Source organism: Phocoena phocoena, chromosome 2 (assembly GCF_963924675.1).
Source record: "Phocoena phocoena chromosome 2, mPhoPho1.1, whole genome shotgun sequence".
Classification (NCBI taxonomy): domain Eukaryota; kingdom Metazoa; phylum Chordata; class Mammalia; order Artiodactyla; family Phocoenidae; genus Phocoena; species Phocoena phocoena.
In genome coordinates this window covers 152473826-152499575 of record NC_089220.1, presented here as the reverse complement: position 1 = coordinate 152499575, position 25750 = coordinate 152473826, and the positions used below count along the sequence as shown (strand labels likewise).

At 46.3% G+C, this 25750-nt stretch overlaps 1 protein-coding gene across 2 annotated transcripts in view; it reads right to left on the bottom strand.

Annotated features, from left to right (window-relative positions):
• Window positions 1-23249, bottom strand: part of FBH1 (F-box DNA helicase 1) — a 33519-nt gene extending 10270 nt beyond the window's left edge. The window contains exons 1-18 of one of the 2 annotated variants that reach the window (XM_065870879.1): window positions 23099-23249; window positions 21213-21796; window positions 17322-17452; window positions 17080-17215; window positions 15345-15535; window positions 14743-14835; window positions 14295-14389; window positions 12360-12528; window positions 11441-11663; window positions 10731-10818; window positions 10566-10652; window positions 9745-9881; window positions 5767-5866; window positions 5557-5678; window positions 3771-3846; window positions 2987-3184; window positions 2335-2460; window positions 753-859 (exon numbers count right to left, since the gene is read on the bottom strand). In XM_065870879.1, the coding sequence (XP_065726951.1) occupies window positions 753-859; window positions 2335-2460; window positions 2987-3184; window positions 3771-3846; window positions 5557-5678; window positions 5767-5866; window positions 9745-9881; window positions 10566-10652; window positions 10731-10818; window positions 11441-11663; window positions 12360-12528; window positions 14295-14389; window positions 14743-14835; window positions 15345-15535; window positions 17080-17215; window positions 17322-17452; window positions 21213-21731 (2598 nt within the window). In that variant the 5' untranslated portion in view covers window positions 21732-21796; window positions 23099-23249. Of the gene's footprint in view, window positions 1-752; window positions 860-2334; window positions 2461-2944; window positions 3185-3770; window positions 3847-5556; window positions 5679-5766; window positions 5867-9744; window positions 9882-10565; window positions 10653-10730; window positions 10819-11440; window positions 11664-12359; window positions 12529-14294; window positions 14390-14742; window positions 14836-15344; window positions 15536-17079; window positions 17216-17321; window positions 17453-21212; window positions 21797-23098 lie in introns of those variants that run through there. The other variant, XM_065870878.1, reaches the window with a different exon arrangement.
• Window positions 23250-25750: the final 2501 nt, after the last annotated feature.

Genomic DNA, 25750 nt, shown 5'->3' with positions numbered 1-25750 from the left:
GGGAACTAAGATCCTGCAAGCCATGCAGCACAGCCAAAAGGAAAAAAAAAAAAAGAATATTTACAGTCTCTTTTACGTGTAAGTTTTATGTTTCAGGCTTAAGAAGCTTTGCTTCAGGGAAAGACAGACGAAGTAGTAACCATTAGCTCAAATTTCTGTTCTAGTTTCAACCCAAGAGGGTTGAAAAAACTGAACAGCTTATCCTCTAGACCTTGAAAGGCAGAAAAGACGTGGAAATGAGGGGGTGGGGGAGGGGGCTGGTCTGTGAGGGGTAAAGAGGGAGGGCTGACACTTTCCTGCTTCTCACCAGTGACAAGGACAGGTGCCTGAACACGCGCTCTCCCTGGCAGGACACATTCTGTCCAAGTCTGGAGTCCACCATTCCAAAAGGGACCAGGGAGCAGGAGGAGGGCGTGCAGACCCAGAGGACATTCCTGCTGTTCTTCCCAAAGAGTGCTGAGCGCTAACCCAGCAGGGAGAACTCACCAAAGACGTGAGCGCAGTTAGTGTTTAAAAAGAACTTTTAAAACTGACTCAGGAAAGAACGTAGAAAAGAACCCAGGTTTTTGTTTCTGTGGTTAGGAAGGACCCTCCCCCACTGGCAATCGGCCTCCAAGCACCCAAGAAAGAGAAGCCTCTCTCTTCTGATGCAGACCCCCAACCAAAAGCCTCGAAGGCCCCGGGTTGGCTGATCCCTTATTCAAACCGGTAAAATCCGGACATTGTTAAATTAACTCATGCTGTCCTCTTACCCCAGCCAAAGTCAAGATGTTCTCCAGTGACCTGGTCATGATGAGACGCTTCCTGGCGCGAGTTACTGCTACATACAGTAAATTCCACTCGTCCTCAGAAAACGACTCTGCAGAAAGCAAAGGGGGAAAAAATATCAACACGGAAGCCTGCTTACAGAAATTTATATTCTTATCTAAATGTTTACTATTCGGGTCTTCCCTGGTGGCGCAGTGGTTAAGAATCTGCCTGCCAATGCAGGGGACACGGGTCCGATCCCTGGTCCGGGAAGATCCCACATGCCGTGGAGCAACTAAGCCCATGTGCCACACCTAATGAACCTGAGCTCAAGAGCCTGCAAGCCATAACTATTGAAGCCCATGCACCACAACTACGGAGCCTGTGCTCGAGAGCCCACAAGCCACAATTACTGAACCCATGCGCCACAACTACTGAAGTCCATGCATCCTAGAGCCCGCGCCACAACTACTGCGCCCACATGCCTCAACTACTGAAGCCCACACGCCCTAGAACCTGTGCCGCAATTACTGAGCCCACGTGCTGCAACTACTGAAGCCTGTGCGCCTAGAGCCCGTGCTCCGCAACAAGAGAAGCCACTGCAATGAGAAGCCCATGCACCACAACAAAGAGCAGCCCCTGCTCACCGCAAGTAGAGAAAGCCCGTGTGCAAAGCCCGCGTGCAGCAACGAAGACCCAACACAGCCAAAAAAAAAAATTTACTACTCCCCATCGCCCCAAAAAACCCTCAGGATTTGCTGGCTTTATAAGCAAAATTTTCCTACAAACACCAACTCTGAAAAGAAACAAAACTCTAACAGACTAGGGGCACAGAACACCCACATTTTGACTCCATGACTAACAGAGAGCTTTTGTTCGTCTGTTTGTGGGAAAACCTCAAATGGTTTTATTATAAGACTTAAAACCAAAACAACAACACTGGGCTTCCCTGGTGGCGCAAGTGGTTGAGAGTCCGCCTGCCGATGCAGGGGACACGGGTTCGTGCCCCGGTCCGGGAAGATCCCACATGCCGCAGAGCGGCTGGGCCCGTGAGCCATGGCCGCTGAGCCTGCGCGTCCGGAGCCTGTGCTCCGCCACGGGAGAGGCCACAACAGTGAGAGGTCCGCGTACCACAAAAAAAAAAAAAAAAAAAAAAAAAAAACAGCACTGATGCTTAGAGTTTAACAGGTAGCCTTGAGTATAAACTGATACAAAAGCAGACAAATGATAGAGTGCTTACACTAATCCCTTGTATGATTTTCCGGCCTCTTTAATAAAAAGGAGAATTAATTAAAGAAAAAACACCTTGGTGAGCAGGTAAACTGTTTTAGAGCTTCTGTCTGATGGGGAAAAACCCACAGCTGAAGAGCCGGTGCAGGTTAAACAGGATGCAATAAACACAGCTGCCCTCCGAGCAGCCCTGAGGGAGGTGGACCCTAGAGGCTCAGTTTTTCTAAACACACAGTCTAAAAACAACAAATTTAGGAGCAGGAGGATTTTCTTGTTCTAGAAGCATCCTTCCAAGGAGCCACACCGTGCAAGAAAAAGCAAGGCAGCCCTGCAGTGAGGCGCCAGCGGTCTCCTTACCGACTCTGAAGTGGGGCAGCTGAGCGAGGTTGTGCCTAGCACAAGGCACTTTCACGAAATCATCTAGGACATGCACAGTGTCAAACTCCAGGCCTTTGGCCTTGTGCACAGTGCCCAAGATGTACTCTGGAACAGAAACACAGCGGACGGGCAGATGAGGGGGTGACTGGGAAAGAAAGGAAAGAGGTGAAAAGCTTACACTTCCCACCACTCCCAAAATGCTAATTACGTTTTCTTGCCTGGGTGCGGCTCTGCAGAAAGGGGGAAAGAGGAAACCTCAGTCAGACAAAAAAAGGGAGACAAAAAAAAGACGAGGGGAAAGTAGAAATTCGTTGCAGGTGTTGCGAACACGGCCGAGTTCCAGTCCAGAGCTCATGGCGGCTGCCCACCGCCTGCTTCCTACGCACGAGGGGACAGAGGCCCAGAAGAGGCTGGGGGTTTGCCAAGGGTCAGCCGCTAGCAGAGATGGGACTCAGGAGCCCCTTCTACGGGCTGGAAGTAGAACAGAAATAAAGAGGCCACAGGAGAACAGCAGCCTTGTTCCATTGACACAGCCGCCCCTGGTCACCCATGATGTCCACGCTGGCAAGAGGCACCGGAGGCGGGCTGCCCCCGTCCCCAGGGGGAAGTGAAGAGCCCCCGTGTCCCTCACCTGCAAAGTCCAAGTCCTCTATGTGGCATCTCTCTATCCTTTCCACCAGCTCTGGAATCCGGATGTTGTACTTCTCCACGACCGCAATCTTGGCTTCCAGCTCCTTGTCCTCGGCCGCAGTCACATACCGCTTGAAGCCACTGAAGCCCTCTCTGTGCACCCACCTTCTGATGAACCTGTCTTTAACGACGAGGTTTCCTAGAGGGAACAGGCGTAGGAGTCAAGGTGACACAGGCTGCACCGACGTGCACTCCTAACTGACCACATGATAAACGAATGGTCTCAGAGCTAGAGACCCAGGTCCAGGCTCAACGGCATCACTAACCTGCCGTGGGTGCCTGGGCAAGTCAGCGCAGTGACCTGTGCCATAGCCCCTCCAGCTCCAAACTCAGGGTCAAGAGCCCTGCTGACATCCTTGTCTGCTTCTCAGGGACTCGAAATTGTGCAGTAACGAAAAAACGAAAGCACTACAGAAAATTAGAAAGGATCACATGGGGCCCATGCAGAAGTCTCGGTGTGTGAGGTCACCCGGGCAGACAGAAAGATGGTGGGGAAGATGGCCTAGGGGCCAGCGTGACAGAGAAACTTAGACTCCTGAGAAAAGGGTCTGGAAAGAGCCATCGGTGTGTCTGAAAACAGGAGGTCTCTGGCATCCCACCGCTGATGAGAAGAAGCCACACTGGCTCCTCCAGAGCAAACGGGAACTGACTCAGAACCTGCCCGCCCGCCTCCACCCCGCCACTGTGTGCCTGCGTCCACCCCACGCAGCAAGGAGGACACTCACGTCTCTTCCGTTCTTCCTCCGGCTGAAGAAGCGTCCAAATATCAATGATTCTGTCCAATCCAAATGATTTAATCCCCTGTAAAAGTTTTTCGGTGGGAATTTTTTGGTGTTTTGTTTTTAGTTTTGTTTTATTTTTGTTACTGTTGTTAACAGGACAAAGTAAAGCAAACGTAGAGGTGGGATTTTGAAATGAGACCCTTTTTTTGGAAACAGATCTCAAATTGCACCCAAAGCATAAAGACATCGAGTGGGAACCTTCATTACGCACAAAAGCAGAGGTTGCAACGCAGCCTGCAAACTCGGGATGGCCCAGTGCTAAGCTCTGGCTGCTCCCTCAGACTTCTCCTACGTTTAAAAAAAAGGCAAGAACTAGCTGCATGTTGCTTTCATGTCAAAGAAGGCAATTTAAATCATCTACCTTCCACGAATATAAAACAGCTGCAGCAAAGAAGACAGATGAGACCTGAATACTGAGTGTGGAGCACAAACACTCGCCGCTGTTCCTTCTGAGGAAAGAACTAGACTGTCTACAGGTACTGGATCTGTTAAAAGGTCAGCTGCTGGAGGAGAGGGCCTGACCCTCCCAGTTCAGCCCACCTCTACTGGGAAGTGTGTACTGAGCGCTGACTGGGGCCCAGGACAAAGGCTCCACACTCCAAGGGTTTAGATCATTTGGGGAAGGGACACATAAAACATTAACATCAAACTGAGACCAAAATAAGACAGTACAGATTATAACGTAACCAGAAGTGATCAAGCGGGATGACACATGTGAGAGTGAAAGAGGGGAGAGGACAAGCTCACATCCTGCCTGGCGTGGAAGATGCTCCAACAGTACCATTTCCTTACAATAACAAAGATGGCTAAACTATGCTACATCCACTGAGAAAGTATTGTAAAGTCACTCAAGTAGCAACATGGGAGAAAATATGCTCGTGGGTGGAGTAAAAAACACATACTCTTTTTTGTACACTCTAAATGCAATTGTGTAAAAATACACAACTATAAGGCCAAAGACATAAATAATTAGCAAAAATGAGAATTTTTACATAAAACACTGAGATTAAGGGTGATTTTTTTCCTTTTAATTTCCAAAACTTCTGTAACTTGGTTACATAATCTTTATAAATTAAAAAAAGGAGCATCAGAAATTTTTTATTTTGATTCACTTACTGTATGTACTGAGGGCCTACACATAGTAGGCCCTAGAAAATATTTTTTTCATACATGAACGGGTGAACGTCTCTTAGACATAAAACTCTTGCTTCCAAGAGTTAAAAACGCCGTACACATGTCACTCAACCCTCCTAGCTTCCCTGTGAAACAGGCAGTGTTGCTGTCCCAGAGACAGAGGGGCTGAGTCGCCTGCCACAAGCCACACACAGTTAGTGAAGAAGCAGAGCTAGAACCAGTGTCCACTCTGCATCTGGAGCCCCGGGCACCTCCCAGCTGTGCCCTCACCTCGCTTGTCTTACACAACCGATCATCACACCCCAGGACACTCACAGGCAGCTGGCAGCCCCGCATGCACACAGGTTAGAAGGGCATTCTTTTTTTTTTTTTTAAATAACGGAGGAAAAGGTCCACAGTCCTTGCTGGGCCAGACTTTACAGGACTCGCTGGACCAGAATGGCCAGGGGGAAGGACTTCACAGAGCAGGCTTGGGAACAGTCACAAACCCAAATGCCTGTGTGCAGAGTAAGCCTGGACATGTGGGCCGTTTTCAACGGCTCTGTGTGTCGGCGATGTTTCCGGGCGAGAGCAGAGGACAGAAACGCACTCCTACCCCTATCAGGTGGATCCGGGCAGGCACTTCTCCTTCCGTCACCCGGACGGCCTCATCAAACACGTTGGCGTTGGTCCGGGACAGCAGGGCCACCTGCCCCTTCGTGTCACCTCGAATGCCACCTTTTGGGAGAGAGCACAAACTCTAGGGCAAATCCAGATAAAGAGGGAAGCTAATCTGTGTAAAAATACGAGTAACTGAAAGCCTTACTCTGATGGTTGCCTCCAACCAAAGTCTTTTTTCTTACTCGCTTGCAGACATCCAAGATTGTAGCTCCCACATAGGCAATTTCCACACCAAACCTAAAACTCTGTGGGAGAACAACACAATGAAAGGAGTTAACACCCCCTGAAGAACGTGAGCACATTGCTACCACCGCCAAGGCCTGGCCTCGCCAAACCCCACTGAGCATCTCTGACTCGCCCGACCTGGAATGGGTACTTGGGAATTCCCTACTGTAAACCGACTTACACAGAACAGGAGTTTGGCAAGCAAGGAATCACCATTCTAAGTTTTCAGAATAGCATTTTCTATCTTGAAACCTGAGAGTTACCTGCTTTTCTTTATCTCTTGCCCCCAAATCCAAACCTTGACAATCTTCCACCATGCTTTCTACAGTCGTTTTCTTACCACTGCTCCCAGCGCAGCTCAGAGACCCCTACCTCATGCCTTCCCAACTTGGCCTCTTTTCCCTCTGCCACTTGAATCTTTCCCTCATGTGTTCATCAAGCCCCGTGCCTCGCCACAAAAAGGACGAGCACTCCACGAAGAAAAGGTGACGTGTGGACTTTCAGGACTCCCGCAGCCTGGACAGCCTTAGCCCCTTCGTTCCGTGAGACCAGCAGCAAACTTTTCTTTTAAGCAAATCTACCATTCCTTCCAAACTGCCTCTAACAAAGAAGCGTATATTATACAGAAAATTAAGGGAGGAAGGGGGTCTCTCCCTGCCCCCTGAGGCTCCCTCAACATCGATTCAAACCCTACATAACCGGCCACGGGACTAATCACCATTTCCTGAGCGTTCCCTGCCCTCCCCCTGCCGTGCTGCATGGCAGTAACTTCAAAACGCGGCCCAACACACTAATCCCTTGACCACTGTAGCTGGAAAGACACCATTCTTGCCCAAACTCGTGGTATTTATTGCCTTTTTCCATTCACTTACAACTTAAGGTAATGAAGTATTATGTACTTTGGTGAATATCAATAACACAGCCTAAGGAAAGCAAGACTTTCAACAAACAGTACTTTGTTGCTATAGAACTATTCTAAGTGAGCCGTAACTCAAATTATAAAGATCCACGAGTCCATACTGACACAAATAAATAAATGAATAAATGGAAGAGAAGACACAAAATCTCCTTTGCAGAAGAATTCCGAATAATCTATGTAGACACTCCAACTCTTGTTCCCAAGTGAGCACTGAGGGCAGTGACTTCCTTCCAAGGCACACAGTGTGGAGGGGTGGTGGGGGGAGTCACTTCACAGTGAAGGGAACTGCCAAGCACCACTTCAGCCAGGGGACCAAGACAACATCATCAGTTATAAATCATGTTGATGGGGGACTTCCCTGGTGGCGCAGTGGGTAAGACTACACACTCCCAATGCAGGGGGCCCAGGTTCGATCCCTGGTTGGGGAACTAGATCCCATATGCATGCCCCAACTGAGAGTTCACATGTCACAACTAAGGAGCCCGCCTGCCGTAACTAAGACCCAGTGCAACCAAATAAATAAATATTTTTTAAATAAATAAATAAATAAATAAACCACGTTGACAGTACGGGCCCCTAATACCTTGTAATGAAAATGGCAATTTTTCTTCCAAGGCCTTCCTCCCAAAACATCAGTGCAACCACCAGACAAACACCAACAGAGTGGTATCCGACAGAACACCTAACCAGTCCTCTTCAAGGTCCAAAAAAAAGACAAGTGTGAGAAACCACAGAGCACAGCCAATAGGAGCCTAAGAAGACTTGACAACTGAATGCAGATAGGGCCACCTGAATAAGATCCTGGAATAGAAAAAGGACATTTGGCAAAAAACCAAGGAGATCTGAATAAACGATGGACTTTAGTTTATAATAATGTATCCACGGTAGTTCATTAACTGTAGCAAATGTACCACACGAATATAAGACGTGAATAATAAAGGAAACTGAATGTAGGATGTGTAAGAACTTTCTATACTATCTTCTCAACTCTTCTATATATCTGAAACTAAAAAACGTCTATTAAAAATAATTCCTCTGGAAAAAAAAAAAAATAATAATTCCTCTGGGTTGACACCACCCTAAGTCACTACAGCAAACAAGGGAAACTCCAGGAAATAAGGTCACTGAGTGGGCTACAGGGCCTCCTAGAAAAGAACAGAACACAGTTTAGATGACGCTGGCACTTTCGCTGGCAGTCTCACATCCTCTCACTAGAAGTGAGTTTCTTAAAAGCAGTGGTTTTCACACCTTTTAGTCTCAGGACTCCTCATACTTTAAAAAATTAGTGAGCACCCAAAGACGCTTATCATTTACGTGAGTTGCACCTACCTACAATTACCACATTAGCAACTTTAGTGCATTTCAATATAACAATAACCCCATTACATGATAACATACAGAACATATTTTTAAAACGGTATTATTCAGGACTTCCCTGGTGGCACAGTGGTTAAGAATCCACCTGTCAGTGCAGGGGACACGGGTTCGAGCCTTGGTCCGGGAAGATCCACATGCCGTGGAGCAACTAAGCCCATGCACCACAACTACTGAGCCTGCACTCTAGAGCCTGAGAGCCACAACTACTGAGCCCACGGCGGTGCCCTAGAGCCCACACGCCGCAACTACTGAGCCCTCATGCTGCAACTACTGAAGCCCGCATGCCTAGAGCCCGTGCTCCACAACAAGAGAAGCCACCGCAATGAGAAGCCTGCACACTGCAACAAAAAGTAGCCCCCACTCACCGCAACTAGAGAAAGCCCGCCCGCAGCAACAAGACCTGACGCAGCCAAAAAATAAAAAAAAAAATTTTTTAATGGTATTTTCCAAAACAGAAGTTAGAGAGAAGAGTGGCACTGTTTTTACATTTTTGCAAATGTTTTTAGTGCCCAGCTTAAGACAGCCGAATCTCAGAGCTCTGTCTGCATCCAGCCTGGTGTGACAGCCTCACAAAGATGAGTGCTGAAAAGGGGAGGAACGTGTAGCAGCTTTTCCAGATAATCAAGGCCCCAGGAGTTGCCATGCTCATGCTGGAAACAAGGTTTCCAAAATCTGGATTTCACTTGAAAGCAAGAAGTTTATCTTCGGCAATACATACGTCAGCTGTTTTCCTTGAAGTCACAGCTCATAGCATGCGTTTTTGAGAAAATGCCAAATCCCCAAGTCTGAATAACCAGAGTTGGTCCGTCAACTGCTTGTTCAAACACAAACGAAAGAAGCAGCGGTGGAGCTCACAACACAATCACAAAAGTGCTCCTGGTCAGACAGCAGCACACCGCAGGGGCAGAAGGACTTCATCCTACTTCCCATTTCATCACACAGACTGTGAGAGAGATAGACTCAAGGGTCTACAGTAATGAAATTAATCATTTTTCCTGTGCCATCAAGGATGTTCTTAGTAGGGACTTCCCTGGTGGTCCAGTGGGTAAGACTCTGCGCCCCCAATGCAGGGGGCCCAGGTTCGATCCCTGGTCAGGGAATTAGATCCCATAGGCATGCCACAACTAAGAGTTTGCATGCTGCAACCAGAAGATCCTGTGTGCTACAATGAAGATAATAAATAAAAATAAATATTAAAAAAAAATAGTACTCTTAAAAACAAAAGATGTTCTTAGTGAACTGCCTGCTTTCTTTTTTGACTCAGTGCCTTGCAGTGAAGAATAAGGCAACTGCTAGGACTGGCTGGTGCCGAAGCCGAGATTCTCAGCCACAGTCTCACCACTGACTTTGCATCATCAGTGCAAATGTCAACATAGTGCAAGAGGCAGATAACTATTATGAAAACAGTTTTGACTTCGCAGACCCCCTGAGAACCACGGAGAGCCACTGCTTAGAGGCACGGATTTGCTACACACAGTGAGCCTCATGAAAAGCCTTACACGGGCCCTGGCACGTAGTCAACACTGGAGAACCAGGGTGGGGAGCCACAAGGCTTGTGTGTATATACGTGTCTGGGGACTGGGAAGCAAAGACAGCGCTTACCTGTGTGAGATAGAAGACGTGCGTGTGAGGGACTGTGAACAGAGCGTTGACTGCACCTCGGAAGGTATAGATCTGTTGGTGTGGGTCCCCCACGAAGATTTTCCCACATGGCTGAGACAGAACTATGTTCATGATCGCTGCGACCAAGAAGATGGAAAGTAAGGGCTCTGAAGCGACACCAACCCACGGAGCAAAAAGAAACCAAACTTAAGACAGAAAAGGATGAAAACGCTTGCACACTGGACAACAGAGTTATCTTTCCCTCCAGCATAGGTGCACTCAGTCCAAAGAAATGATTTTATAACAAACAAAAGAAACAGCTTCTAACCCTACGAATGCAGATTATTTTTACTCCTGAATAAATTATTGAGTATAAGAAACCACATAGGCAAATATAAAATGAGGCAAGTTATCTTCTCTGATATTATAATTTAAGGCCCCAAAATGACCAAGTCACACTATTTTCTATCAGCCACTGGAAAAATACACAACACAAATTGTTCACTCTAAATTGACTACCTTTTCCCCCTCCACATGAGTCTCAACCCAATCATCTGGTGACCTAGGCTCAGCCAATATTTTAAGAATAACGCAAGCAAAACATTCAGAGAAAATTAAGTCTCCTTTGGGTGAGGGTGGGGGTGGAGAGACAAGTGCTGAAATCCAGTCAGACAGCGAAGGGTTTCTGAATGACTAAGCGTCACGTGCTCCTCCTCATGACAGACAAGAATCATCGACTTATGCACACACGTGTCCTCTTACACATTCACAACACTGTTGCTATGTGTTTGGGACTACTGGTGTCCTGAATGGTTTATCACCTGGGGTACAGTCCTGGGCCTCGTCCACAAAGATGGCATCAAAAGAGGCCAGCAGAGGCTTGCTGAGCTGCCAGAGTTTCAAGTAGCCTACAAGAAGGGGCACAAGAGTCAGAAATCGGAATGAGGAGGGTCCACGGCGGGGCTCAGGGCTGGGCGCATGCGTACCGTCGTGCGTCATATGGTAAGCCTCCTCCTTGCACTCGCCCAGCTTCCGCATGTTGTCCCAAAGTCGGCTCGCTTCGAGGACACCGTTCTAGAAAGCAAGTGACACGGTGATGTGAAGGTCACGACCCTGAAATCAGGAGTTCATGTCCATGTGCAGGGGTCAAAGCAAAGGCCCCAGCTCACGGTGAACGGCAGCCCCTCCCTGACCTCCCCCGGCTCCACGAGGGCCTCATGTCAACGTCAGGCGCCCAGATGGGCAAAAGCCAGGGGCTGGACCACACCCAGAGGTAGAGCATCGCTCAGGGAGCACAGCATCTGATGAACCAAGAAAGGCTAGATGATTCCTCTAGATTTATGACCGACAGTTAATTCATAAAAAGTGTGGTCAATGACTGAAAAGACTTGATAAAAATTAGAAAAGAGAATCACATCTTTAGACCCTGGACCAGCAGACCCCACGACGAGCTCTTATAAACCCTGGGCAGGAGCCCCATCTGTGAAATGGAGGACCAGGCTGAGGACTAAGCAAGATGAGTGCTCTTCACAGAAAACCCTGTACACTTCGCAGCCAGCACAACCGGCCTACGGTCTCCCCTCCACCTCTACCTCCTGCCAGCAGCTCTAAAGACATCAAAGACCAGTACAAACTGGCACCGTGTCGAGCCCTTGTTCCTCCCGAGCCCTAACTCCAAAGGGACTGAGACACTCACCAGCTTCTCGCTCTGCTCGACCATGACTCTCTGTCCCTGGCTGTTCTTACACCAGATGGGCACGTGGTCGATCGTCAGCTCGTCGTCAGCCGAAGCAAAGAAGTTTTCCAGAGTCTTACAAACTAGCTTGGCCCTTATGAAGCCACCCTTCCCTTCAGCGAGGACAGAGTTGACCATGAAGGGGGTTAACTTGAAGAGATTCAACTTCTTCTTCAATTGGTACCTGCAACGCACGTCCCAAAGGCACCGGGTTGGCTTTTGTGGCAACTCGCGATTTAGTGTCTCCCCCAGGCCTGCCCCCTTCTCTCCAATGACACCACCAGGTCACTGGAAGTGGGACATACAGGTGACAAAAAAAAGCCTGAGGAGGTGAGTGAGGTCCTCGTAGGATAGGAAAGGGCTCCGTTACACTTTCCAGAATTCACATCTAATAACCCAGGAGACGAAGTGGCTCACAGCAGATACCACTGTTCCAAGGTGTGGACCAGACTCCAGGAGGCCCCAGGGGGGGACCCTCGAAGCTCCCTGAAGCTTTCTCGTCCAAGGGGACACGGCTTAGAGGCCCTGGGTGCCTGGAACAAGTGCCCCTCAGCCCCATCTTCTCCCCTCCAGCTTCTGAGGAAAGCCTGAATGGGTCAGCCAGACTGGTGATGCCCTGAACTTTAGACAAGTCACTCTGACCTTCTGTGCCTCAGTTCCAGAGACATGAAAATGCCTCCCTCAGTGAGACAGTGTTAAGCTTCCCTCAGTAGCAATATATCTCTATGGGGTGAAGTAAAAATTACTCAATCTATGGCCATATTCCCTGCCTGTAAGTGAAGATAAAGCACTAAGTTTTCTCCGAGTCACTGTGGTGTACTGACTGCAACGTGAGAGCAGTAACTGGACGTAATGGCAACAGTGGCACCATGATGCTCACTTGCGCCCGATGTGTCCATAGGCCATGGAGTGGAAGGTCTTGCAGATGACATTGCTGGGGAAGACGAGCTCGGCCTGCTTGGCGATGCTCTTGTTGAAGGTCACGTACAGAAACCTGCTCTCAGACCACTTCTCAGCGTACTTGACCAGGGTGGAGGTCTTCCCAGTGCCTGAGGAAGCCAAGAGCAAGGGAGGTGATCCTCTGACCAGGAATAACGGTTCCCACAGATGCTATAATCGGGTCCCACCCATGCCTATCTCCCTGCTTGTCTGGGACCAGACAGTGGCAAGTTTTCCAGTACTGATGAAAACTAAAAACGGTGCTGTGAAGGGAGCAGCAGACTCAAGACAGAGCCACCTGGGTTGGGGTAGCAGACCCTGCAGCTCTAAAGGGGCCACTTCAGTCTGCTCCTCAGCCTGTGTGGGTAACACTGACCTCATAGGGTGTGCAGGATAATTACCCAGGTACCCAGCAGAGGAACTCATAAACGGTAGCTATGCTGGCCTAGGCACCATTCATGCTTCGACAGCAAGAGCATGAAAATGAGATTCAAGGATCCTTCCAAACCGTTCTGAACTATCCTATCTGCCCCTCCTCCCCGCCTTTCATTCAGTTATTCAGTTAGTCAACTGTCACCCACTGAACAAGTATTTCCTGAGCACCTATTGCATATTCAGCCCTACACTAGGCATGTCACAAACACAAAGCTAGGTTCCTGCATTACAATCTAGTTGGGAATAAAACACCAACACAGTTGGAACAACTGGAACAAAAAAAAAGAGAATAATGGTAACACAGTAGAGTGAAAAAGAATATGGATCTGGAAACAAAAAAGAAAATCTCGCCTATAAAAGAAGAAAAATAGCACCTCCTTTCCTACCTACCAGGGCTGTTTGAAGATCAACAGATCAATGACATAGTGTGGAGGTGTTTACAGAAGGTGTGTGTTGGCTATTCTTCCTATGTAATCAGGCACCAAACAGTTAATACAGATTAGTCACAGTGAGAGTTCAGAATCACGGAGGTCTCAAAGGGCTGAGGAAGCCTCCACCAAGAAGACACAGAAGTGACGGGGGTCAACATCGGATGGCAGAGAGATAGAGGAAGTAGGGGACGGGGAGGGTAGGCGAAAAGGCACGTTTCTGGAGAGAAATAGATCCAGCTTTGAATTCTACCTCCACCACGTATTTGCTCATTTAATCTGGACCACATCATTTTAATTTCCCTGAGCTTTAAAACCTCATACATAAAATGAACCAGAAATTCCCTGGCCATCCACACTTCCACCGCAGAGGGCATGGGTTCAATCCCTGAGGAATTAGGATCCTGCATGCCACGCAGTGCAGCCAAAAAATAAATAAATAAACCAACCTCACAGAATGTTAGGATTAGCACAGGGCAGACATTTGATAAAGTGGCTGTTGTTTTTAGTAGGATATTTAGGCAGAAAAGAAGCGGGAAGGCATTCCAGGTAGAGAAAATAGTATGAGCAAAGGTTCAAAGAGCAACCAAGTACTTTAAGAGCCAGGAAGCACAATTAGCTGACTGAGGAATGTATGTCAGAACCAAAAGGTAGGAGGTCCTTCCAGACTTCACCCTATAGAAATCAAGGAGCTCCTGACACTGTCTGAACAAGGGATTCACATGAACTACCGCCCCATAAGCAATCAGTGTCTGAGCAGATATGATGATACATAATAGGCTGGATCAATCCCAGTGGCATCTACCCCACAAACAAACTCCTATGGACCATTTGTTCACCAGGAAGTCCAGTGTGGATGCCCCCCTGGAGTGGTAAGAAAAAGCAATTATTCCTTGGCAACTGCTTTTTAGATGATTTAATTGCAGCAGTTCAATAATAGATTAAGGTAAAGATATTCTGGCAGGTGGCGGGTAAGGTGGTAAGAGGCATTCCAGGAATGGCAGCCCCCTTACCTGCAAATGCCATAATTTTTACCACCTGGAGAGGTTCCATCTTATGGCTTAGGATCAGCTGTTGTTCATGTGTCAGCTGGATGGTTGTTTTCTTGCTATAATCATTACAGAAGAGAAATCAGGAAAAGAATAAGGAATTGAAAAGATCAGGTGATAGACTGTCAAAAATGAAACAGGAAACCAAATGGGATGAATAAAATTTAACCAGAAAAAAGGGAAGGGCCGCCCCCCCTTTGGGTGATTAAATTGTTCTAAAACTAGGTTATGATGTTAGTTGCACACTCAGTAAATCTACTAAAAATTATTGAATTATACAACTAAAATGGGTGAATTTTATGTAATGTAAATTATAACTCAATAAAGTGGTTAAAACAAAACACCTTTTCCTCTTCAAGTACGAGAGTCAGGAATCAAAGACGTCCACACACACACACCCTTACAGACATACCCTGGCCAGACCGATGGTTCCTCTTTGACTGCTGTGGCCTGAGCACAGGAATTCTCCTGAAGATACAGGCAATAGAAAATGTTGTAGTGAATCCTAACAGGAAAAAAGCAGATTAGAGATTTTCAAATTCAGTCATGACCTGTATCTTATTTTTCCTCAGATGTTTTTTAGACTCCTAATCATTGCTAAAAATAAAATATGTACCACCATTTTATGAAAAAAAGGGAAGAAAAGGGTTTAAATATACCTAGAGCTGAGCTATATTTACCTGCACTGTTGGAGGTAAATATTTGGAAAGCACGGTTCTGGGAGAGATGCCTGGCTGCGGTGGGCAGAGGCAAAGGAGATACACCAGGATGTGCTCTTTGGGGAACAAAATGTAGCCACGTATGAACACAGAAGGCTCCGTCCACTCCAGGCTCAACAGTCCTGAAGGTAAACACTATCTTGGGGATGATGTACGACCCCACGGCACCTCACATTCACAGAGCCCGCTTGCCTGCATCACTGCACTCAAACCTCACGGAGAACTTGGCAGAGCAGTGGGTGGTGGGGCTCGCCCAGTGGTAACGCGGGGAAGGGGCAGGGCGGGGGCCAGTTACCGGTTGCTGATGTTGATCCCTTTCTCCCTCATGGCATAGAGCAACACGGCAATGCAGTACAGAGTCTCAGTGATGTCTGGCATGGTCACTGTGGAGCTGGGCCGCCGGAGACAGAAGAGCAGCTGCTGGATGTCATTGACGCTGCTGGACAGGAGGATGATGGCCGCCACCAAGGCCCACACGTTGACACCCTGAAAAGGGAGGTGGACAGGACAGGAGACGAGACCCAAAACACAACCGGTAAGAATCACATGGGACAGCCGGTGAAGAAAGCCAGGTTTGGGGTTCGTGTACCTTCCTCAGACCTTCTAAACGGAGCGCAAACTTCCTGAATGACATTTGGGAAACACCAGGCATGTCTCCTTTTACCCTGGATTCCTTCTTTCTCATCATTTTTGGGTTTGAGTTCTTAAGTTTTCTTTGATTAAATAACATTTATAAAGTACTTAATGCAAGACGCTGCACAGACGTGATCCTCCCGCCTCCTCACCAGCCCACCCCACCCGCACCAGGTCAGTGTGAGCTCTGAGGTCCAGACACTCAAGTCAAACAAGCTCACTATTAAATGGGTGCCCATCTGGGAGGCACAAAAACTGGGGGATACAAAAGAAGACAGCAGTCTTTAGGGGGAAATCAAGACTGACAATTCAATGGCATTAAGATGTTAATTTAGTATTTATATTATTATTATTTAATACTTATTAAATATTAAGTTAACTAAGTTATTGAAAATTTATTATTATGGACACAGTATGCTCCATTTATTAATGTCTAAGAAAATGTTCACTAACATGGAAATATCAGTAACAGACATATAGGGACTTCCCTGGTGGCTCAGTGGTCAAGACTCCACGCTCCCAATGCAGGGGGCCTGGGTTCGATCCCTGATCAAGGAACTAGATGCCACATGCAGGCCTCAACTAAGAGTTCGCAAGCCACAACTAAGGAGCCGGCAAGCCGCAACTAAGGAGCCCACCTGCCGCAACTAAGACCCAGCACAACCAAATAAAAATAAAAATAATAATAATAGACATATAAGTATATAACTATCATTCTTAACTTTACTGCAAGCCTCCCTGTTAAAAATGCATCCACAAAAGCAAAGCTCCACACACCTTTCACTACAACCATACTGGGAAACAAATCTCACTCCATCGACAATCACTTCACTAAAGATGGACAGAGAAATGCACATGGCTGGATTTCCAACCCTCGACTGGCTGCAGAATGAGGCTGAGGTTGTGTGTGGCTTCCAAAACAAAATTTAAGAAGAATCGCTATCCAGATGAGAAGCCACAAGACAAAGGAAACTGGAGACTATTTCCAGCTTCTCATTAACTCACTGTGTATCAGTACAAAATCCTTCTTTTCTCTGGTTCTTTCAAATAACCCAAGGTGTCAACAATACAATGGGCTGCTTTGTAAAGAAGTCCTTACTAATCAAGGTGTGTAGAGGCTAGATGACCATCCTCTGTTGGAACCGCTCAACAGAATGGGAAATCGGATGAAATACTTTTTAAAATTCCTTCCAAATTAAAGAATCTATAACAATGTAGCCTTTTATTTCTCTATGGGACCAATGACAAGATTAAGGCTTCAAAGCAAAGGCTGAAGGAAGATTTTGAAAATAAATCTAAAATAACCTTCAACCAAACTTGATCACCAATACACTTTCTTCCAAAGAGAAAAGGTGTCGCCTCCCCAACCCTCCCCTCCCTGCAGCCTCTTCACATACGGCAGGGGCAGCGTAGAGATCGGGGAGGTGCTGGCGCACGCAGGCCTCTGCCTCGGGGAGGAGGAGGTGATCCCTCAGACTCCACAACGCCCGTCCAGGGTCCACACTCGGGGAGCACTTAGTGGTGGCTGTGTAGCTGTAAGACATTCACAGCAGCGTCCATGGGAAAGGTGATCCAGTAAGTGCTGATTTCTGGGAAAGGACTTTGGAAACTGACTTCCTCCCAGGAAACAGGGACTCACCGGATGAGGTTCAGCACACACAGGTCTGACTCCTTCTCTATGCCATAGCTCGAGAGGATACCATCCACTTTGCTGACAGCTTGCTCTTCATTCATCAGGTATCGGTGATACAGTTTTTTCCAAGGAATGAACTAGACAGTTTAAAAAATCCAAAACAACATGCAGGCAATGGCTATTAGAGAACTGATCAGGCCACAAACATATAGATAATTGCTTGAAAAACAATCACAGTCTACAATTCAAAAGCTGGGCAAATAGGGTAGAAACATTATACAAATTTTAGTTGGAAACTAGGAGAAGGGGGGGCTCTTGGTTTGGGTTCCAACATTAACTTTTTACAGAATCTGGGAAAAGCCAGTGCTTCAATTTCCCTATCTGAAATAGTGTCCTGTCCCTGTTGGGACACTAATGGCTCAGAGCTTCAGCGAGGATTAAATAACATGAGAGTTGTGGCTATACTAAGATTAGACAAAATAGACTTTAAGTCAAAAGTTGTTAGAAGAGGGACTTCCTTCGTGGTCCAGCGGTGAAGAATCCGCCTTCCAAGGCAGGGGACACAGGTTCGATCCCTGGCCGGGGAACTAAGATCCCACATGCCACAGGGCAACTAAGCCCACGTGCCACAACTACTGAGCTCACGCACCTCAACTAGAGCCTGCATGCTGCAAACTACAGAGCCCACGTGCCCTGGAGCCCACGCCACAACTAGAGAAGAGAAAACCTGCACAGCACAACTAGAGAGAAGCCCGCGTGCCACAACAAAGACCCCGCACGCCACAGCGAGCGCTGCAATGAAGATCCTGCGTGCCTCGATGAAGACCCGATGCAGCCGAATAAATAACTTAAAAAAAATTATTAGAAGAGACAAAGAATATTACTTGATGATAAAAGGGTCAATTCACCAAGAAAATATAACAATTATAAATATGCATGTACCAAATATCAGAGCTCCTAAATCTAGGAAGGAAACACTAACAGAATTGAAGAGAAAAACAGACAGCAACATAATAACAGGAGACTTCTATACTCCACTTTCAAGAATGGATAGAACAAACAACACTGGACCAAAAAAGGCATATACTGAACACTCCATCCAGCAACAGAAGAATAGACAATCTTCTCAAGTATACATAGAACATTCTCCAGGAAAGATCACGTACAAGAACACAAAACAAGTGTCTTAACATATTTTAAAAGACTGAAATTATAGAAAGTATGTTTTTCAATCACTATAGAAACTAGAAATCAGTAGCAGAAAGAAAACTGGAAAACCCACAAATATGTGGAAATTAAACAACACACTTAAAACAACCAATGGGTCAAAAAGGAAATCACAAAGAAATTAGAAAATACCTTGAGACAAATGAAAACAAAAACACACCATATCAAAACGTATGGAATGAAGTGCAAGCAGGGCTAAAAGTTAAGTTGATAGGTATAAAAACTTACATTCAAGAAGAAGAAAGATCTGGATTTCCCTGGTGGTGCAGTGGTTAAGAATCCGCCTGCCAATGCAGAGGACACAGGTTTGAGCCCTGGTCCAGGAAGATCCCACAGGCCGTGGAGCAACTAAGCCCATGTGTCACAACTACTTAGCCTGTGCTCTAGAGCCTACGAGCCACAACTACTGAGCCCACGTGCCTACAGCCCATGCTCTGCAACAAAAGAAGCCACCCAATGAGAAGCCCGCACACCACAACGAAGAGTAGTCCCCATTCACCGCAACTAGAGAAAGCCCACGTGCAGCAATGAAGACCCAACACAGCCAAAAATAAAATAATGTTTTAAAAATATTTTTTAAAAAATGAAGAAAGATCACAAATCAACAACCTAACTTTACACCTAAAGGAACTATAAAAAGAACAAACTAAACCCAAAGCTAGCAGGAGGGAGGAAATAATAAAGACTAAAGAGCAGAGATAAATGAAATAGAGAATAGAAAAATAGGAAAAAAAACCAATAAGGGCTTCCCTGGTGGCGCAGTGATTGAGAGTCCGCCTGCCGATGCAGGGGACATGGGTTTGTGCCCCGGTCCGGGAAGCTCCCACATGCCGCAGAGCAACTAGGCCCGTGAGCCATGGCTGCTGAGCCTGCGCGTCCGGAGCCTGTGCTCCGCAACGGGAGAGGCCACAACAGTGAGAGGCCTGCGTACCGAAAAAAAAAAAAAAAAAAAAACAATAAAACTAAGAGTTGTTTTTTTTTTTAACAAGATCAACAAAATCGACAACCCTTAGATATATTTTGGAAAAAAGAGAAGATTCAAATAACTGAACTCAGAAATGAGGGGAACATTACAACTGATGTCACAGAAATAACAAGACTTATAAGAATACTATGACCAACTGCAGATCAACCAACTGGATATAGTAGAAGAAATGGATAAATTCCTAGGAACACAAAACCTACAAAGACTGAATGATGAAGAAACAGAAAATCTGAACAGACCAATAATTAGTAAAGAGACTGAATCGGTAATCAAAAGCCTCCCAAAAAGTTAAGAGTCCAGGACCAGACTGCTTCACTGAAAAATTCTACTGAACATTTAAAGAAGAACTAACATCAATCCCCCTCAAACTCTTCAAAAAAACTTAAGAGGAGGGAGCACTTGCAGACTTATTCTGAGGCCAGCATAACCTTATACCAAAGCCAGACAAAGACACTACAAGAAATAAAAAGAAAATGAGAGCTGTGACAAGGTCACTGAAAATAACCAAGTCATTGCTGGTGATGATAAAAACATCAAGAGGTAAGGATAAGCTGGGATACCTTCCCAAAATCTTCTCGAGCAGAATGGAGTGAAACCTCATCTATCCCCAGTTCACATCAGAGAGATAATTAAATGGGTAGAAATACTGAACCAAAACAGAGTCCACAAATAAAAACAGAAAGATATTTCTTAGAAAGTAGGAGACAAGACCCCAGGCAAAGAATGGAGCAAGAGCGATATGAAATTTCCTCCAAAATCTTTTGGGCTTGGAAGAGAAATGTACTAAGTTTTGATATATCCACCTTTCCCTCCATATCCAAGGTTTTAAACTTCAATGCATTTGAAGAATAAATTAAACTCTCTACCTCTGGTTTATTCCCAATATCTGGTCTAAGGGACATACAAGCTAAGGAGAACATTCTCCCAGCCCTCAGGCTTACTGGAGACCTGAACTTGGGAAGTATAATGACACAACAAAGGGAAGGGCAGGGCACAGGATAACGGTATCAGGAAATCCTTTATGAGATCACGGGCTGCCCCTGTGTCATCTTCAAAAGGTACTCTTGTGACTAAACGCAACACTCATTTACTAATCACCTACTGTATGTAGAACATCGTGAGACAGTGCCGAATGCAAAACCAAACAGGACAACCAGTCCTCTAGCAATATGCTAATAATTTACAGGGAGGAAGAAGGCTCTCTAAGACCATAACAGAACATGATAAGCTTGAACAGAGGTATAAATCACTATACTAGCACAAGGAAGAGAGTGTGTGATTTCAATGGGATGGAATGGGAAAGCGTTAGTCTAAGAGTGCAGCCTTGAAGAGGAAAGACATCAACAGAGCTATGAGGGGCCCTTTTGGTTGGCTGGGGGAAGTGGGGTGCAGATTAGACCAACATAAGGGAAGTACTGTGCAGTCCACAGTTGGGAAACAGAACATCATTGGTTGTGGACAGAATACAGGAATGGACTGGAATGAAGTCAGCAATGAGCCTGGAATAATAAGGTGGGACACACACAGAAGGTCCCGGTTGCCTCCAGGAGATTGGGATTTGATCCTGGAGGCAAATGGACACCAACATTTCTGAAGAAACGCCACTGTCAGGAGTATGCATTAAGTGAAGTGAATCCATGGACTTTTTAGAGAAAACACGAGAGAACGAAAAGTGCTTTCCGTACCAGTGGATCACTGATTATCTCCCTCCAAAAGTGGCACACCAAGCTCAGATTCCAGTAGAGGTCTTCCATGGGGAGGAAAGCAAAGATGTGCCTCAGGACCTCACTGGGCAGGCTGCAGATGTGGCTCTGGGGTTCCTGGCAGGGCGAGGTCCCAAGAAGCCCATAGTAAGAGTCAGGAACAGGATCAGGACCAATGTCCTCCACCTCCTGGCTGGATTCTCCAGGCTGCGCAGAGAACCACGACACACCGTCCTCTGCCTCCTGCCTGCCTTCCCTGGGCTGTCTGCACGACAGGGACAGATGATGCCGTGGGGTCTTCCTAGAAACCCCATCCCACTGACTGGTCCCTGTGGCTTGATTCCTCTCGTCCTCGGAGGACCGAGACCGCTTCCCTGACGAGCGTGGCCGTACTGCTCCATCACCTCCCTGAGGCAGGGCACAGTGGCCTTCTGCAGCAAAAATCATCTCGTCCTCCGAGTCCTTAGAGCTGTCCTGGCCCACAGAATTGCTTTTGGCCATGTCATTGGTGCGCTGCTGCTGGCCAGCGAGGAAGAATTCAGGGTTGTATCCCAGGCATCCTCGACCTGGAGAGAGAACCCAAACAAGGTGAACAAGAAGTGAATAATGACTGATGACCCTTTGTTGACCCAAATAAGACAAACTAATTTTCAATTATCTATTTTAATAGAGGAAAGAGACAAGGATGTATTTTATTGGTCAACTGATTATATAAATAGATTAATCCAAAAAATATTTATATCGGGCTCTATCATACAGTCAGATACACATTTGGAAAGGGACAGAGACCAGTCTTTGGATGGTGTGAGGACCACAGTACACCTTGCAATAGGCCAGGGTTAAATTCTGATGTTTTCTAATTGTGGAGTTAATTACACCAATATTTATGAAGAGCTACCACCTGCTCAGTGCTAGGACTCCACGCTGAAACACACATGCTGATAAGTCTTTATCAGTAAAGAACTCACAACACAGAGGAGAAGCTGACTTATACACACAAAACAGACAAAATATCAAACACTATATAACCACCGAGTTTAAAACTGCCTCATACAATTGGTTACAGTGGTTCCAAAAAGTGGTAAACAGAGACTACAATCACATCACAAGAATTGAAGATGACTAGTGAGATCCGAGTTGGATTCTGAAATGAGATATATCACAGGGAAATAAGACAATCTGGATTATACAAACAGGTATTAATGAAAGTGGGAATTCACTTGGCACTAAATGGGTCATAAGGAAAACAATCTGCCAGAAGTAGAGCCTGCATGTAATAACGTCAGGGGATTGAGCCTGAGTCCCTCACAGTAACAGGGAACATACCACACTGGAGGTTCTTGAGAGTGGCAGTGACATGACAGAAAATGGTACTCAGGAACATTATTTGATATTCGAGCTGATATGGAAAAAATAAAGTCTGAAGGCAAGGAGAGGGTTATTGCAGCAGCCCAGGTAGGAGGTGACTGAGGGCACAGTCTACCGTAAAAGCACTGAGTGAGGGGACGTTTGGGAGAAAAAGAGTGATCCGGTGGACCTCGTGATGGATTGGACAAAGAGGACTGCTGAAGAGTCAGGAAATCACGATGGTTCCAGAATGGTATCATGGTGATGCTGGGACGTGTTCCCTACCACGTTAAAGTTAAGCCAGCTAGTATAATTCATTCAGCCGTGCTTTTCTGGGGCTTTTACCAACCACTGTGATAGGATGGAATTTTCATAGAAAACTCACAAATAGTGAAAAAGTGTCAAACTACTGCAAAAGAACCACAAGATCACAGTAGCAGTATTTACAAATACCGGGAGATACTCAAAGGCCACACACACTACAGATTCTGAAACGCAAGATATTTGGGGGAAAGACATACCTCTAGTCCCTCTTTTGGTTCTGGGTCTAGGATAGAGACCGTGGTTCGGGTCTCTGTTTGTCCATCTTTGACCGAAGGGCTGGGTCACGGCCAAGTGACTGCGAGCCAGATGTTGGCAGTCGACGGCTGTAAGATGCTTCCGCTTAAACCGTCTCACTGTTTTGTATCAACAGGCAGAAGAAATGGGACACTTGTTAGTTATCACCAATTCTACAAGCTAGCAAGTTAACCCTAATTTTCAGGAATACAGTGGCTGTGGGCCACCCCAGCCAGCCCTTTCCCTCTTCCCCATATTCCCATCAACTTTCAGTCATTTTATAGTTTCTTTGCATCTCTTCCTTAGGATTTGAGAATCCTAAAATAAGATCCTAAAATAGCCTTCTTTTCCACCTATCACACTTTGTAGAAGCCCTGATCATGAAATGCTCATTCAAAAAAAAGTTGCCACTAATGGATAAATGGAGATCTGGCAACTTTTCCTTGACTTTAGCCAGGCCGTTTATACTATCATAATAACCATAAATATTTTAAGAGTTGGCTATAGCTTTTCAAAAAATACTCATGCATTGTCCCCTGTATACACCAGCTTCCCCAAGTATGAGAAGCAGAAGGCACTAAGCGGACAGTCACAGTAGATTTCCCACCCCTGCTGTATGTCTCTCCCCATGCACCCCTCTAGGCCCCGAGAGCATCTCAGCATAGGGCACTGATGTAATAGGACAGGAGTAAGGCCCCCAAGTAGAAGAGAATGGAGCCCACTTTTCAGCATCTTCAGAGGAGGAAATTTCATATTCTCCCTCAGCAAAACACTACAGCAGTGACTGTGCCTAGAATTCTGTCTTGAGAGTACTGAAATACTTTTGTTTATATTAGTCATTTTTCTGCCAGGTATTTTTTCATTCCTATTTCTGCATTTTATCGCATGTAAGATCTAACTACCTCCTTATGGCATTAAATAGAACAGTTACACTACTGTAAAACAGAATAGTTACACTTAAAAAAAAAAAGAGGACAAGAACAGATACAAGAGAATTAAAGTGACCCTTTAGGGACTTCCCTGGTGGCGCAGTGGTTAAGAATCACCTGCCAGGGCTTCCCTGGTGGCGCAGCGGTTGAGAGTCCGGCTGCTGATGCAGGGGACACGGGTTCGTGCCCCGGTATGGGAAGATCCCACATGCCGCGGAGTGGCTGGGCCCGTGAGCCATGGCCGCTGAGCCTGCACGTCCGGAGCCTGTGCTCCGCAACGGGAGAGGCAACAACAGTGAGAGGCCCGTGTACCGCAAAAACAAACAAACAAAATAACAAAAAAAGAATCACCTGCCAATGCAGGGGAGATGGTTTTGATCACTGGTCCAGGAAGATCCCACATGCCGCGAAACACCTAAGCCCACGCGCCACAACTACTGACCCTGCACTCCAGAGCCCGCGAGCCACAACTACTGAAGCCCAGTGCCTAGAGCCTGTGCTCTGCAGCAACAGAAGCCACTGAAATGAGAAGCCCGTGCACCGCAACGAAGAGTAGCCCCTGCTCGCCACAACTAGAAAAAGCCCGTGCACAGCAACAAAGACCCAACGCAGCCAAAAATAAATAACATAAATAAAAATAAATTAAAAAAAAATAAAAATGTGACCCTTTACAGGAGATGGTCAACAGAGAAATCAGTTCCTGCCAGTACTGTATTTTCAGGTGCTAAAAATACTCCAGTATTTTTACTGTAGTAAAAACTGTAGTATCAAATGCCAGAATCTCACTCAACATTTCCTGTAAGCCTGAAAACGTCTGAAACCAAGACACCACTGAGTATATCTGATACAGTTTATAAACTTAATAACTCCCCTCAGCCCTTAGCTTCTTCAGAAATGATCCTTCCAAATTTCAGTTTATTCTTTCAAGGTTTAATGGAAGTTTAAAAAAACTTCATGGATATTTCAAGACTTTTTAAAAATTACTTCTACACACAGAAATAGTTCTACAGGCCCCTCTGAAAGGACGCTAGAGACCTTTTCACTACCTGAATTCAGAGTTAAAATGCAGTGGTATAACTCTTAAGTCATGAAGAAGTACTTTAAAATATGCTCAGCCAGGCTTCCCTCGTGGTGCAGTGGTTGAGAATCCACCTGCCGATGCAGGGAACATCTGTTCAAGCCCCGGTCCAGGAAGATCCCACATGCCGTGGAGCAGCTAAGCCTGTGTGCCACAACTACTAAGGCTGTGCTCTGGAGCCCATGAGCCACAACTACTGAAGCCCACGCGCCTGGAGCCCATGCTCCACAACAAGAGAAGCCACTGCAATGAGAAGCCCGCGCACCGCAACAAAGAGTGGCCCCCGCTCGCCGCAACTAAAAGCCAACATGCAGCAACGAAGACCCAACGCAGCCAAAAATAAATAAATAAATTTACTTAAAAAAAATGCTCAGCCGGATAAAAGCAGTGTCACATAGTGAGGGGACAGTGGACTTAAAAGGAAGAAAACTGGGTGTGAGCCCTAAGCTGGCCACATAGTGGCCGGAGGACCCCTGGTCACTTAGCTTCTCTAAGACTCAGGGGCGTTACAATGATTAAATGAGAAAACACACTCCAAAAGACTTGTTAAACTATAAAACCCTACACAAATATACACATCTGCTTATTGTGTTAAACAAAGCTTAGAT